Source organism: Rhinolophus ferrumequinum, chromosome 2 (assembly GCF_004115265.2).
Source record: "Rhinolophus ferrumequinum isolate MPI-CBG mRhiFer1 chromosome 2, mRhiFer1_v1.p, whole genome shotgun sequence".
NCBI classification, from domain to species: Eukaryota; Metazoa; Chordata; class Mammalia; order Chiroptera; family Rhinolophidae; genus Rhinolophus; species Rhinolophus ferrumequinum.
In genome coordinates this window covers 41,941,866-41,956,157 of record NC_046285.1, presented here as the reverse complement: position 1 = coordinate 41,956,157, position 14,292 = coordinate 41,941,866, and the positions used below count along the sequence as shown (strand labels likewise).

General features: G+C 37.3%; 1 protein-coding gene and 1 non-coding gene across 2 annotated transcripts in view; one reads left to right on the top strand and one right to left on the bottom strand.

Moving 5' to 3' along the window:
- Positions 1–802: 802 nt before the first annotated feature.
- GAP43 (growth associated protein 43) overlaps positions 803–14,292 on the bottom strand; it is a 94,859-nt gene continuing 81,369 nt past the window's right edge. The window contains exon 3 of the mRNA XM_033121522.1: positions 803–1,491. Coding sequence (XP_032977413.1) covers positions 1,403–1,491 — 89 coding nt within the window. The 3' untranslated portion in view covers positions 803–1,402. The remainder of the gene's footprint in view (positions 1,492–14,292) is intronic.
- TRNAT-CGU (transfer RNA threonine (anticodon CGU)) lies at positions 14,067–14,140 on the top strand. The gene has a single exon. It is a non-coding gene; the product is annotated as a tRNA-Thr (tRNA).

Here is a 14,292-nt window from a genome sequence, read left to right as displayed (position 1 = left end):
GACAGCTGCCTTGTGTAGGAAGAAGTACAACAGAAGTAAATAAGCAGAAAAAGAATGGACTGTGTCAATACTTGGGTTAAAATAAATCATTTAAACAAAAGACCGGGGGTTTCCAAGCATGATGTATGCCTATAATATTTAACTTAGCAAAACCTAGAATAACCTGCCACTGGATACTTCTCCTGAGAGATGAAAATACTCTGAGGTGACTCTAGTAAAAAGAAGTCTTAGTGCCTGTTATGGGTTGAATTGTGCCCCTCTTCCCCAAATTTATAACACCCAGTAACTCCAAGTATGACCTTATTTGGAGATAGGGTCTTGACAGAGGTAATAAAATTAAGGTGAGGTCATTAGGGTGGGCCCGAATCAAATATGACTGGTGTCCTTACAAAAAGGGAAAATTTAGACATAGAAACACCCATAGACAATGAGAGATATAAAGATGGCCATTTATAGGCTGAAGAGAGAGGCCTGGAACAGATCCTACATTCATGGCCCTTAGAGAGAGCCAACACTGCCAACCCCTTGATTTCAGACTTTAAGCCTCCAGAACTGTGAAAAAAATAAATTTTTATTGTTTAAGCCATCCAGTCTGTGGTCCTAGCAAACTAATATACACAGCCCCCAACAATCCCATCAAGGATCAAAGCCATTGGTCTGTCCAGAGCTTTAGGCTTCATCCGTCTTTTCCTCATCAGGGTTGTTGGTCAGACTGGGAGGCCAGAAAGAAGATAAAATGTAAGACCCCAATGTGTCAAACCAACTAATGAGAAGGTGGAACAGAAACACAGAGCCACTGCAGTTTGATTACTCTCGTGATTTATTAATATTCAGATTGAAAAAGGAGCCTTAGAGCCGCAAGTTACGCTAATTGGCACATTTGCTTTATTTATTTATTTTCAAAACAAACTGGGTTTTTGATTTTTTTTTCCTTTTTGTTCATTCCATCACATTGAAAAGGAAGAAAAGAAAAATGGTTTTGAATTCACTCGATATTTTGGACTCCTCAGATGAACGGAACATTGCACACACACTTGGAACAGAGAGAGAGAGAGAGGAAAGTGGACTCCCACAGGGCCACACGCACCAGATCAAAAACTTGGATACAGTGCAAGAATTTCCCCAAATGATTGGATCATCATTACCAAAAACTCGCCATAACAACACCAAGAAACAAAAAATGTTTAAGCCACACTGTTTGACTTGGGATCTTTCCTGCTTTTTTTTTTTTTTAAACTGTTTGCCACACAGAGAGAAAGAGGGCTAGTGGGTGGGAGAGGACGGACTCACAGACGTGAGCAGGACAGGAAGGGAAACTTCAGAGTGGAGCTGAGAAGAGGGTGAGGAGAGACAGGGCCCAGGAGAGGGGAGGGTGGGGACATGGAAAGCCATTTCTTAGAGTTCAGGCATGTTCTTGGTCCGCCTCACGTTCTTCTCCTTTACCCTCATCCTGCCGGGCACTTTCCTTAGGTTTGGTTTCATCTACAGCTTCTGAGGAAGAAAACAAGATGGGGGTGGGGGGAGAGTTAGTATTTTTGTCTCATCTGTTCATATGAAAGCACAATGCATTTCTTCTTTTTATACCATTTCATAAGAGCTTTAAGATAAAAAGAGATTACTGCTATCTTTGTAATATCATTTTCAAGTTCAGAAGAGTTGACCTCCAGAAGGTTGGTCAATGACACATCTGGAGGAAAGCTCAGGAACAAAGTTATGATATTGGGGGCAAGGAGTCCACATAGAAATCACCATGGTCTTTAATCTCTCAGCCTCACAATCAATGTATCCACCCACATATAGGCTCTTAACGTAGGGAATCAACAGTAATCTTGCATCACCTTTCCACCAGTGTCACCCTAATTGTGATAGATACTACATGTGGATCATTGATTGAACAGCCATCCCAACGCCCTTGCCCCTTTTTTTCAAGCATCATAAAGGCTGGAAAGTGAAATACTTGAATTTCCAGCTCCCCTTAAAGCTATGCCCAGGGAACACAGTGGTGGCCAACTAGATAGATACAAAATTCCCTGGGGAGGACTCCCGAGGAGGTGTTTGCACTGTACTTTCTCCTATTCCTGGCGACTGAGACATCAACAATACCTGTCAGGGTAGCAGCTATCTTGTGATCATAAAGACAAAAACTATACTAAGGGTGGTGGAATAGAAAGATAGGGGAAAAACGTATTACTGAGTAACTGTAGCATTTCCAAGGTGACCATTATTAGCTCTTAAAGAAGCAGCACACCAATCACATTTTCCAGCAAAACATTTTGGATGAAACTAACTCATTTCTGATCATCGCATGACTCCAGGTACAAGTAATGTTCCTCACAGATTACAGAATTTTGGTACACTAATGAATCATTTAATTTTCTGCCAAAAGAAAGCCTCCAGATTTATTTTATTGAGGGCCTTCTATAGCAATTGGAAGTCCTTTCAGAGAATTTACTTAGTTCCACAGCCCTGCCCAAATCTTTCGGTACTATAGGTATGTCCAGGGTGGTTTATTATCCTTATCAGCTCCAAAAAAAACAACACATCTAGTGACCTCTTCAAACTGCAAAAGAACAGAACATTGATTTAAATTGTTTAGAAGCATATAGAAGGATTAGCTATAGGGACAAGATAAGACTTTAAAATTCTCTTACAAAAATAAAAATTTGGGAGCTATTATGTATGATTTGACAGAGATTAGGACACTCAAAAGAAAAGATGGACAGAGGCTAAGGTGAAAAGAATTACATATTTGTGGAATAATGGGAACAAAATTCAAAAGGTGAAACCCAAAGAACAAAGATTCAGGTAATTCTGAGAAGCAGCCATACTTTTTGTCCCCTATTAAAGCGGAATCAGGCTAAATCCTCCCAAAGTCCCTCACTTTCTCTTGTCATCTTTTGCCTGGGCCTAGGAGAAAAGGTGAAACTTGGCACTCATCTCTTTACTGTGTCAGCAAGTCACTGCTGTCTATTTCCTATTAAAAGAGCTTCAACATCTACACATGGTCCCCTTTAAATGTTTCAAAGTATTTCAAATTTATTTATTTATTTATTTATTCATTCATTCAATAAATTGTTATGAAGCACCTGCAACGTGCCAGACATTCTTTTAGGTATTGAGAAGAAGCAGTGAAAAAAAAAAACAAACAGCAAATAATGTTCCTCTTATTTAAGACTTTTATAATATAATTTTAACAGACAATGAAATCTATAATCAGCAGTGAGAGGGAACTTTAAGAACATCTAGTCACTAAACCATAACTCTTCAAAACAATATCTATTTTTGCTCAACTTTGAACAACTAACTCCCCTCCCCTTCCCCTGACACGTCCAGCACTGAACCTAGGGCAGGGAAGGCCTTCAATTAATATTTATTCAATGAAAGAAACCTCACATCCTCATATCACAGATGAGGAAATTGAAGTTCAGGGACATAAAGAGATTTTCCCTAAATAATAAAATTTGCTTATGACCAACCCAGGACTAAAACCGAGGTCTTTCACTTATCCAGGTTTTCCGATTTTATAAGATGGCCAAACTCAACCAGAGGTTGTCCAGGTCCAATCTGTTTTAGCAATTCACCACTGGGAACTAAATAGCTAGAGTCCACAGACTTTTAGTGACTTATACAAATTCTGAGATTAAAAATGAATTGTTGGCTTCAAAATGTAAAATAAAAACCGTAATATTGAAACTGATAAAGTTCAGTTAGGTGACTGCAAAAGAAAACATGTCATTCAGTTAGCTGGGACTCAAGTCAGCTGAACACACACAATTTTACATATACGCACATTATATTTGATATGAGATGAGAGTAATTTTTACTTGTTTGATATAATTGAACATTAAACAAAGGGGTCATCTTTATGTTAGATGAAGGAATAACTAGTTAGTAAAAACAAAATGTGTCAAGTCAGTGGATTCAGTAAAACTTTTATAGGCCACCAGGGGAAAAAAAAAACATGCAGGAAACTACCTAAAGTAACAATCTTTTACAACCACAAAAATGAGGTAAACTAAGAACTCATAATATAATATTTTTTAAATTAACCTTCATGCAAATGAAGGAAACAATAATCAGATGTGGATCACACATCTACTCTAACTAGATTAGTAACTTTGATGGGAAACTGCACATGTATTTGGAAAAGCTTTTAATCTCAAAGGGAAACTTATTGTGAAAAGAATCTGAGTTATATATAACTGGGTCCATTTGAGCCTGAACGTCAGCGAGAACTTCTGAATATTGCTAACTTGCTCCTTCTCCCACTAATGCCAACTCTGAACATGCCAACTCAGTCTAGTTAACTAATCATGTTGACCATATAGTGTATATCTATATTTTCTAACCTGTTCTATTCAGCAGCCTCACTGCCTGAAAAGAACCATGAATTATGACTTTCTTGGCGCCTTGTATAAAGCATTTAGCTATAGCTAACATATTTGACCTCTTACTGTATGCTCAGAACAGTTCTAAGTGTGCTTGTGTCATTCTATTTAATCCTCACAGGTACCTTAATCATACATTTTATAGCTGAGAAGCTGAGGCACAGTAAGATAAAGTAGGCTACCTAAGGCCACACTGTTTGTGAAAGATAGCAGTGAACTCCAACCTAGGACACAGCCCTCTAATCTAATGTAGTTTGCTTTTCCTACCCTTAACTTTGCCCAAGAAGGGTGGGTGGGTGTGTCCAGAGTGGGAGCTAGCACAGGGAGCCCACAGGTATATACGTCTAGGGCCTACAATGTCTAAAAACTGGTCTTGGTAAAAACAGCTCAGAATGGAGGGAAGAATCCTGATCAGTCTTGAATACTATGAAATTTTGTCTTGGTACTTTCTGGCACTAATCACATAATTTGTAAATGCTAGAGACGAGTTAATATGCAATCTTTAGTATTTTGTGCAAAAAAATTTGATCATCATGGTGAGTGTCAAAGACAGATGAATTGCTGAGGCCATCTGGTCACTCCAATTATCATGATCTAATTAGGGTAAATAATCACCTTCCCCATCTAGAAGGATCAACCTCCCTCTGAGATAGTTATTGCTTAAGAAGAGGCTGTAGAAGCTAAAGATTGAATGAGATTTTCAGTACCAAGTGACATAGAACAAATGAGTAGAAGTAAATGGGTCTAGAGCTCACAAATGAGAAAAGCCTGAAGTTGCTGATATGACAGCTGAAATCTAGCAAGTTAAAGAGTAGAAATGCTTTCTCCTTTTCAGTTTAGTTCTGAACATACATTTGTTTATATTAAAACGTGAAAACCTAATGCTAATGAAGTTCAATTAGATGTTCATTTACTATTAATAATACTACAATTTTTGTTAAGACATTATAGGAAAAGAGCAAGATTAATCACGATATCTATTTCTTTCTATGATCTATCTATGATCTATCTATCTATCTATCTATCTATCTATCTATCTATCTATCATCTATCTATCTATCATCATTTATCTGTCTATCTCTATCACCTATCTATCATCTCAGGTGACCAGTGAACTTACCTCACTAAGAGTCATTCATGTTCTGTCTAGTGATGGCTTCTCCCTCAAATCAGTTCTCTTGAGGGGAAATCAACCCTCAAATCCAGTTTTACCATAAGATGGAATATGTTCAAGAAAAACAAACAAACAAACAAAAAAACTGATGATGCATTTTAGTGGTCTGGTCTACAAGGGGAAATAATGTTCTTTTTTAAATGAAATAGGGTGATTTTTATAATCGTTATTTATACTAAATAATATTTAAATTCTCAAAAATTATATCTTGTCAATTTAAACGGATGATGACGTTAAAATCTGGTAAAGGACTATAACCTTCTCCAACCTTGGCATTTTAGCCGTGACAAAAACATTACATTTTCTGGTCCAAAGACGTCCTAGAAATCACCATGTTCTCTAGCAGTCTCCACGAATTTTATCATTTCTGTATTAAAAAGGGAAAGTGAACATCATGGACGTTAACGCCATGTATTTTTAATGTTTTAGACTTGAAGGATGCTTCAAAGGAGAAGAAAAAATGTGTTAATTCATTTATTTATTCATTCAGTGAAAGATCCTGGGCCTTACTATGTGCCATGTATTGTTCTATGCATTGCAAATATAGCAGTGGTGATACAGCAATGAAAACAGCAAAAATATCTACTTTCTTGGAATCTAACCTACTAGTAATTACTGTCATGTGTATTGTTTGTTGGAGAAGGAGTGGTAAAGGAAAACATAGTAACTAGACAAGAACTCAGACCAAACGGGCATAATTTCTCCTGGGCCACTGCTTCTGGATTTCCAAAGCTGAACATCTTTAATGAATCTCTTAAGTTTTGAGATATGGAAAACCCTAGTAGTTTTCACATTCTGGATCCACAACCACCATTCCTAAAAAAAAAGAGCAAGACCACATTAAGAAAGCAATAAGCATGGAAGTCATTTCTGTACCCATTTAAACCACTGCGCTGATACCTTTAAACGAGTAAGGGTACCCACCGTGGTCCTTGAAAAACATATGCCAAACTGGCTCTCCTGATGCTTGTTGAAATAAATTCTGGAAGCAGTTCTTGCTCTTGTGCATTCCATTCATTTCCTCGAAAGGGTGAGAATACCACGTCTGCACATTGTGTTGGTGAGCAAATACCAGCAGCATATGCAGCAGCGGCTGCTCGTGTGCTCAGCCAGGCAGCCGGGCTGCAATGCTGCTGGAGGGATGGCGGTGTTCCCAGCTGCCATCGCCTACACTGAGCTCTAATGGCCCTGTTTGCTGGCGCTGGTCCAGGCCCCTCCACAGCCCTACATTACTGAAATTAGGTTGAGTGGATTTCCGAGTAAAACATTACCTCTTGGGACCTGCCCAGCTCTCCCCAGCCTTGTCAACATTGATTAAATAGAAGCTGCTGTCATCCTGGGGCCATGCCCACAATTACTCTACCAGTCACCACTGGGCTGGGGTGTTTGCTCCCTTTCCTGTTTTATTTTCATCTTTCTTGAATATTAAGCATCATCATCTCAAAGGCTCAAAGGAAAGTAATAAAACAAAAATTCCTTAGCTAACTCACATACGTCCCTCATTACTTTCAAGATCTTCCTCTTGAGCTATGTACCAGATGTCACTCTGGAGCCTGATCGTGGCTTTTGTGGTCACTGGGGCCACATTTTACTCTTTTTGTTATCATAGTCTATACTTTATGTTCCTTTCAAAGCACTGAGCCAGTGTACACCATTTTGATGTCAACAGAATGGTGCAAATATCACCTATGTCCCCTCCTTGCTTTCTGAGCTTTTGAAAGAGGGAATAATCCTGTTACATATAACACTATTCACTTGACGTCAAAGAGTAACAGGTAAGGATTTAACCAAGAAGAAAACTCAGAAGCAGCATGGTAAGGCGGCAGTGATATCTGAAACACACTACTTCTCCTCTTATAAATTTAGGTCTAGGACCAAGCTGATTTATATTCTAGGCTTGACTGTGCAGTGCAACCAATTAGTCATATTACGTCAGTGAAGTTACTTTTCCTTTATTTGTCTCAGTTTCCTAATCTCCAAAAAATAGTAAATAATGTCTGCCCCACCTTATTGGAGGTTGAAGGAAGGTATTTGAAAGCACTTTCTAGAATTTAAATTGCAGAATGTAGTATGTCGAGATTTTAATCCAACCTGTGGGATTTAGATTTAAAAAAAAAAACAAACACCCATCGAGTTTAATATTTTCATCCCAGGAAGAAAAAAGCAATTTCCCAAAGAAAACAAATAAACAAACAAACAAAACCACTTCTTTGCCAGATAAAAGATTAAGAGAACCTCTTCCCTAGAATGTTCCTACAAAGTCTCTGACTCTGACCAGAAAATAAGAATACAATTGATTTATCAATTAAACAGTTACTCAGTTATATAAGTTGGAAAAGAATCTAGGATTTCTAATCTATAGAACAAAAGTCAGTGTTTTTTCCTGAAATGAGAAAATACCTAGAGATTAAAAAAACACTAAAACAAAAGTCAAGGTACAATTTGACTGGCATTGAAAACTTCTTACACGTTTTCTGTTCAAAATGTCCAAACCATCAAAAATTATTGTTCTACCTTCTTCCCCCATTAGAAACATGCAGAAAGATAAAAATTATAATTTATGCAGCTTGCATAGTTGCCACAAATCATTTTTGGGACAAGATGAAATAAATATATAAAATTCAATGGTGTTAACAAAATTTCTTACCATTATCACAACGAATAAGTCAACTTTCAAAAGTTAAAAATTAAAAATTGGGTGATATTTTCATTCTAGCATAATAGTCAAGTGGATTCATTTGTGTATTCCTCCCCCTAGCTAAATTACTAAACGACGTGCTGAGCTGGCAGTTAAATGTGTAGATTTATTGAGGCATTGCTTAATGTCAGTATGTGGGAGGAACAGAAGATGGCAAGTTAGCATGGACAATGATTGATGTCTCCTCTGACACTGAGAAGGGCTATGTCAGGGATAGAGAAATAATGTTGTGATATCGAATGTTGCTAATAGTGATGATTAGAAACAGCTCAGCCTAGAAATTAAGTTTGTTTTGCTCTTTTCTATAGAATCATGTGCATTTGTGTGTGTGTGTGTGTGTGTGTGTGTGTGTGTGTGTATTTAAGTTCAAAATTCCATCTGACAGAAGTTCTACTGTGCATCTCTCCTTTTCACTTATAGTATCCCAGGTGAGGAGAATCCTAGCCAAGAGAAAAATCTTAGTTGATTCTCTCTAGCTTTTATAAACTCAATTGTCTAAGGGGACAAGCAGATAATATTAATGTGAAAACCTGGCCATAGGTAAAACCAGTGGTGGAGTCTCTGGGGAACTGGAAAGTGCAGGCATTTCCTAAAGGCATTCAAAAATTTTGAATAAATAAAAGGGGGCAGGGTAATGGAATAAGACTCTTAAATTGTACCAGGAAGATACAATGTGGACTCCGATTTCAAAATGAAACAGATTCCCTTTAATCAGAATAAAATCTAGTCATCTTTGTCTTCAAGAACGAACTTCAAATCAGAAATCCTGAATAACAGTGTAGCCTTTTCCATTTTGCTAAATATAAATTACTCACATTTAAAGAATTTTTAGTGAATGAAATAAAAAATAAATCATGACTATTTCATATTTTAAAAATGGCTTACTAAAGCAAAAAGAGATAGCAAAAAATCAATTCTCAATATTCTCTCTCCCCTCCTTGCCATTCAAATAGTCTCAACATCTCTACATCCCTGCCTATACCTTCCAGATGTCCTATGTTCCTTGTCACAGATACTGTTGGTGACCCTGTCAGATTCTCTTGCCCAGGTTCAGGTACCTATCTTCCAGCTACCGGAGGTGTTGGCTGCCAACGCCCACACCTGCCCCTTGGACAGGGGATGTATGAACCACCTCAACCTGAAGTTCCTAAAAGGTCATGCCTCCTTCACAACCCATGACTCCAGAGAGCCCTTGCTTTTGGGCAAAACAATGTCTGTACTGAAATTTGTGCTTCAGAGCTCACTGTGGGATCAGACTGAGATTACACATTCCTGAATGCACTTCTTCCCCTGGCCTCTCCTCTTTCTTCACTTCCTCACAGATTCCCACCAATAAGGTATTTGTACAAGATTGCCTTCTCAGGCTCTGATGCTAAAGAACAGAACCAAAGTTATTATTTTAACCAAAAATTAAGGACTAGGGTTGGGAGGCAGGCCAATGACCCCAGCCAATGTATCTAGCAAGTGCTGCTGAATGATGCCCCATGACGCAGCTCAAATGCCCTTTCCACACCTCCAAACCTATCTTACACAGAATCAATCACTCCTCTTTATTTATATGGAAAATATATCCTTGGCATCATACACTACTCTGTCGTATCCTTTCTAGTCTTCTTGACTAAGAACTAACTTCTCCAAGGAAAAGGATACATTCGTTAACATTTAAACCCTACAAAGGAAGAAATGTTTTATTTTGTTCACTGATGAATCCCAAATGCCTAGGAAATTGTATCTATGTATGGCTATATTAGTGAATCAATGCATGTATATTACCCTCAACTGCTAGTATCATGTTTATAACAAGATAAGCATTCAATGTTTATAGAAGGAAAGAAAGTAATGGAAAAAGGGAGAAATCCCAAGCAGGTTTGTGACATTTAAATAAAACCTCAATTAACCTCAGGCAGAAGAAGTATAGACTTGTAACGTTACCATGACCGAATAGCAGAGATGTGTCTGAATTTCAAAAGATTGAATTATAAAAAGGAGCCCGAATATCATCCTGGTTTATAGCCATGGAAAACATTATTCCATCATCTTCCGTTTTTTCTTCATTCATTTTAATTTTATGTCTTCCAATTTATAACAAATTATTCAAATAAAACAAGCCCAAATGTAAAAAATAGGTAGCTACTATAAAGAGTAGTGGTTAAGAGAGCTAGTTCTAGAACTAGACTGTTTGCATTTAAATTCTATCTCTGACACCACGATTTTGAGTAAGTTACTTAACCTCTTATTGTCTCATTTTCCTTATCTGTAATTGATGATACTATTAGTCTCCATTTCATGGGGTTGTTATGAGATTTAAACGTGTTAATTATTTTAAGTTCTTAATAACGAAGGGTGTGTTTCAGTAAGTGCTCAATAAGTGTCGGCTATTATTATTAAGTGACTGAATAGGAACTGACATTGGTTTAGCGTTTGCTCTGTACGGACCATTGCACTAAGGGGTTCCACATATAGGTAGTCAATGTGTATTTCCTTGCTTTCCCATTTCTTCCTCAGTAAAGTGGGGATAATAATATCTACCTCATAGATTTGTGATGAGTATGAAATGAGAGAATAAAACCTCACGTAGTGCCACTACCTTGCTTACACCCATGTGCCTTAATGAATGACAGTTATCTTCTCCATCACCACTAATTCATGCTTATAGGATCTTAGCCCACAGTCAAGGAGAAACTTTCTTCAAACATCCTGAGAAAGGGAGACAAAAAGTCTGTGACTTAGGAAATTTTTTCTTGTAGAGTGAAGAAAAAAAAAAATCATTCTTTTTACAAAGGCTTTGACACCGAGGGCCAAGGTCCAGAAATTATCACAAGGGCAGAGATAACCATTGACCAAACTTGAGGAGCCTGATTTTATAATGAAAGGATCAAGGCTGCTAAATAGTAATGTCTCAAAAGGCAAGAACTTCTCTGTTATTGTCTCTACTTCAGAACAGAACAATCTTCTCTATTTCCTACCCAAAGAAGAACGGCCAGTTGATTTCAAAAGGAAATAACCTTATCCTCGGCCTTAACTCCATTTGATTCCCTAAATTTTGTAGCAAGAATGTACCATACTGAATGAGCCAGAACCATCTCCCCCTGCTCCTGGATGTAGAGTAATTCTTGCATCTAGTAGGCAAGTTACCAAGGGGATGACAAATCTGCAGGCTTAAGACATCATAGCATACGTAATTTTAAGAGAAATTTCCTTATTTAATAATATTTATTGAATCAAAAACTTGAAAAAGACTTAAACTTCTTGTCTTTTAACCTTGGGGAAAATAACCAGATACAGTGAAATTTTTCAGCTTCATGACAAGAACGATCTTTTCATTTCCAAGAGGGCTTGCAGTCCTCTGGGGACAGGACATATGTTGCGGGAGAAATCATGAGACTGTGTAGAAGACTGCTCTGATGAGGTTATTCTTTCTACTGATGCACAACACTCTCATTTCTGGGCCTTCTGAAGCAAGGAATTCCGGCAGACTTTGAAGAATAGAGCAAAGATGGAGTAGGAAGGGACCATTCTCTTAAAAGAATTCCAGGCACAGTAATACCATACTTCTTTTGGGTTAAAGTTAGCAATTTCCCCCCTCCCCTAAGAATTATGTCTAGTTCCTCCTGCTGCATTTTAGAGGAAGATAATAATTTTCAAAAAATCAGACCTTAGGTATTTGATATAAACTATTTTGGTCCGTATTTAGGAGATGAGGAAAAATGAAACAGGCTAAACATGTTTGTGATGTTTCACTGAATATATTTTCTTAGCTTTTCTTTCTTAGCAGTTTTTCACATTTATTGAAGCAGGCTGCTTAGACATTGTACTAGCCATTTCAAGTTTGTTTTTCCTTAGGTATTTCTATTATACTCATTATTTTCAACAATGAGTCACCCTAGATCTTATCTAGTAATCAGTTCCAAAAGTCTATTAATTTGTGTTTGTCACATCTTGAGATAGTTAACGAACAATCCTCTAGGTTACACTGGTTTTCATTTAAAAAGTAAACTAATTATTTGTAATCTTTTAACATACATTGAGTTAATGTGCCTTATTACAAAGTTTGTATTTTCAACATTTGTCTTTGAAAACAAAAACAGATCTAGGTTTGTGGAATCCTACAATCTGAAATTTGATTGATTTGATTATCTGACTCCAGGGTTAAAATACAGAAATCAAAACTAGACATAATTCTACCTCTGTAAGAGTCACTCCAATAGCAATGCTGCCACCTAAATTATTTTCCGATGTGTGAATATCTATCTATTGCTTGGGTAACATTTACATTTTAATATAAAAGCACTACATTTATGAGTCATATTCAGCACATGCCCTGCCATCATGTATTGAGGTAGTATTTGCGATTAGCCAGACAATTATGTATCTTTGTTGTTTAATTTTCCCTTATGTCTGTATCTAACAGCTCTAAGAAAACTAAAGACTTGGCAGTTGTTTTGCTAATTTTAACAATGCAAATGAATAAACCACATAATTCAGGACGAAGATACAAAATCTGTACATTGTCATAGAGTTGGCTTGTAATTATTTGTAAAATTACGGACTAGTGGAAGCTGAAGGAGCTCTTAGAGATCATCTAATCTCAGCCCCTCATTCCCTCTGAGAAAAAACTGAAGATGGAGAGTTTCCGTGACTTGCCCAAAGTCACACAGCTAATTAGAATTCAGTGAATCCTCCCATAATACCATAATCCCTCTCTCAACCTTTGGGGATGAGTGAATTCTACTGCTTGATTTCAATTTGCCTTTCTTTCCAGTAGTCCTAAATGCACCATGTAAATCTATTCTTCCCTTCCCTCTCTCCCTCCTTGTCTTTCTTACTGTACTCCCTCTCCTTATCTGTCTCTTCCTCCCTCCCTCCATTTCTTTTCCCCTTTGTGAAATAAAAGGTAAGCTCAATATAATTTTGCTTTAAGGGCTACCAGAAGTAATTTTAGATACTATAGAGGCTTGCAGAACCAGGGCTGAAAATTATAGTTGTATCAGACATCAACATATTACGTACAGATTGTGACAGGTGAAGTGGATATTCTATGCAGGGAGGAAAAGAAATGGGAACCTCTGAAACTGTAACTTAGGCTGAATAGTTATCATTGATTACGGTTAGGTTTCATAAACTAAATAACTAAAGAATTACTAGATAATGGAAGCCCATAAGTAGCTAAAATTACTACAAATACTGTCATATCTGAGAATCCATAAGAGATTATGACTACGTCCTGAAGAAGAGAAAATAAAAACACATGTCATTCCCCATCTACCACCACCCTCACTTCCCAAGGAAAGCAGAGTGTTAAAAAACCCAACTGAGAAGGTTTAACTCAATGTTGAAATTAATGTAAAAACATTACTATGACAAGAAAGCACTGTAAAAGGTGTTTGTGTTATATGCTTGCATGTAGGTAAATAAACGCAATCCCCATCTCTTACTGTGACAATTCATTTTGTACTCATTGTGAGTTTCAGCTTCCTGGGGTTTGTCAAATTATGGCACTGCCTTCGAGTGAAAAATTGCTTTAAGAATCAATAGCACGCACTGGAACACAACCAGAAATATCAAAAAATTAATATTTTTATTTGTACTGATTTTTCTCTTTTTAGTCAAAGATCCCAAAGCTCTTTACTTATATTTAGTGGTAAAAAACGTAATAGCTTTGGCTATTACATCATGGGGACATGATGGTACAATATCCAGTTAAAGAATAAAGGCTCCTGGTGAGTCTGAAGCTTATCTAGGATAGAACTCTAAAATCAAATATGTCTGCCCATCATATAATACTGCCATTTGAAAAATCAGGGCTGGCCGGTTGGCTCAGTTGGTTAGAGCGCAGTGCTCGTAACACCCAGGTCGTAGGTTCAATTCCCACATAGGCCAGTGAGTTGTGCCCTCCTCAACTAGATTTAGTACAAACGACTTCACAACTAGATTGAAAGCAACAACTTGACTTGGAGCTGATGGGTCCTGGAAAACATACACTGTTCCCCAATAAAAATTAAAGAAAAGAAAAAGAAAAATCATACTGCTGA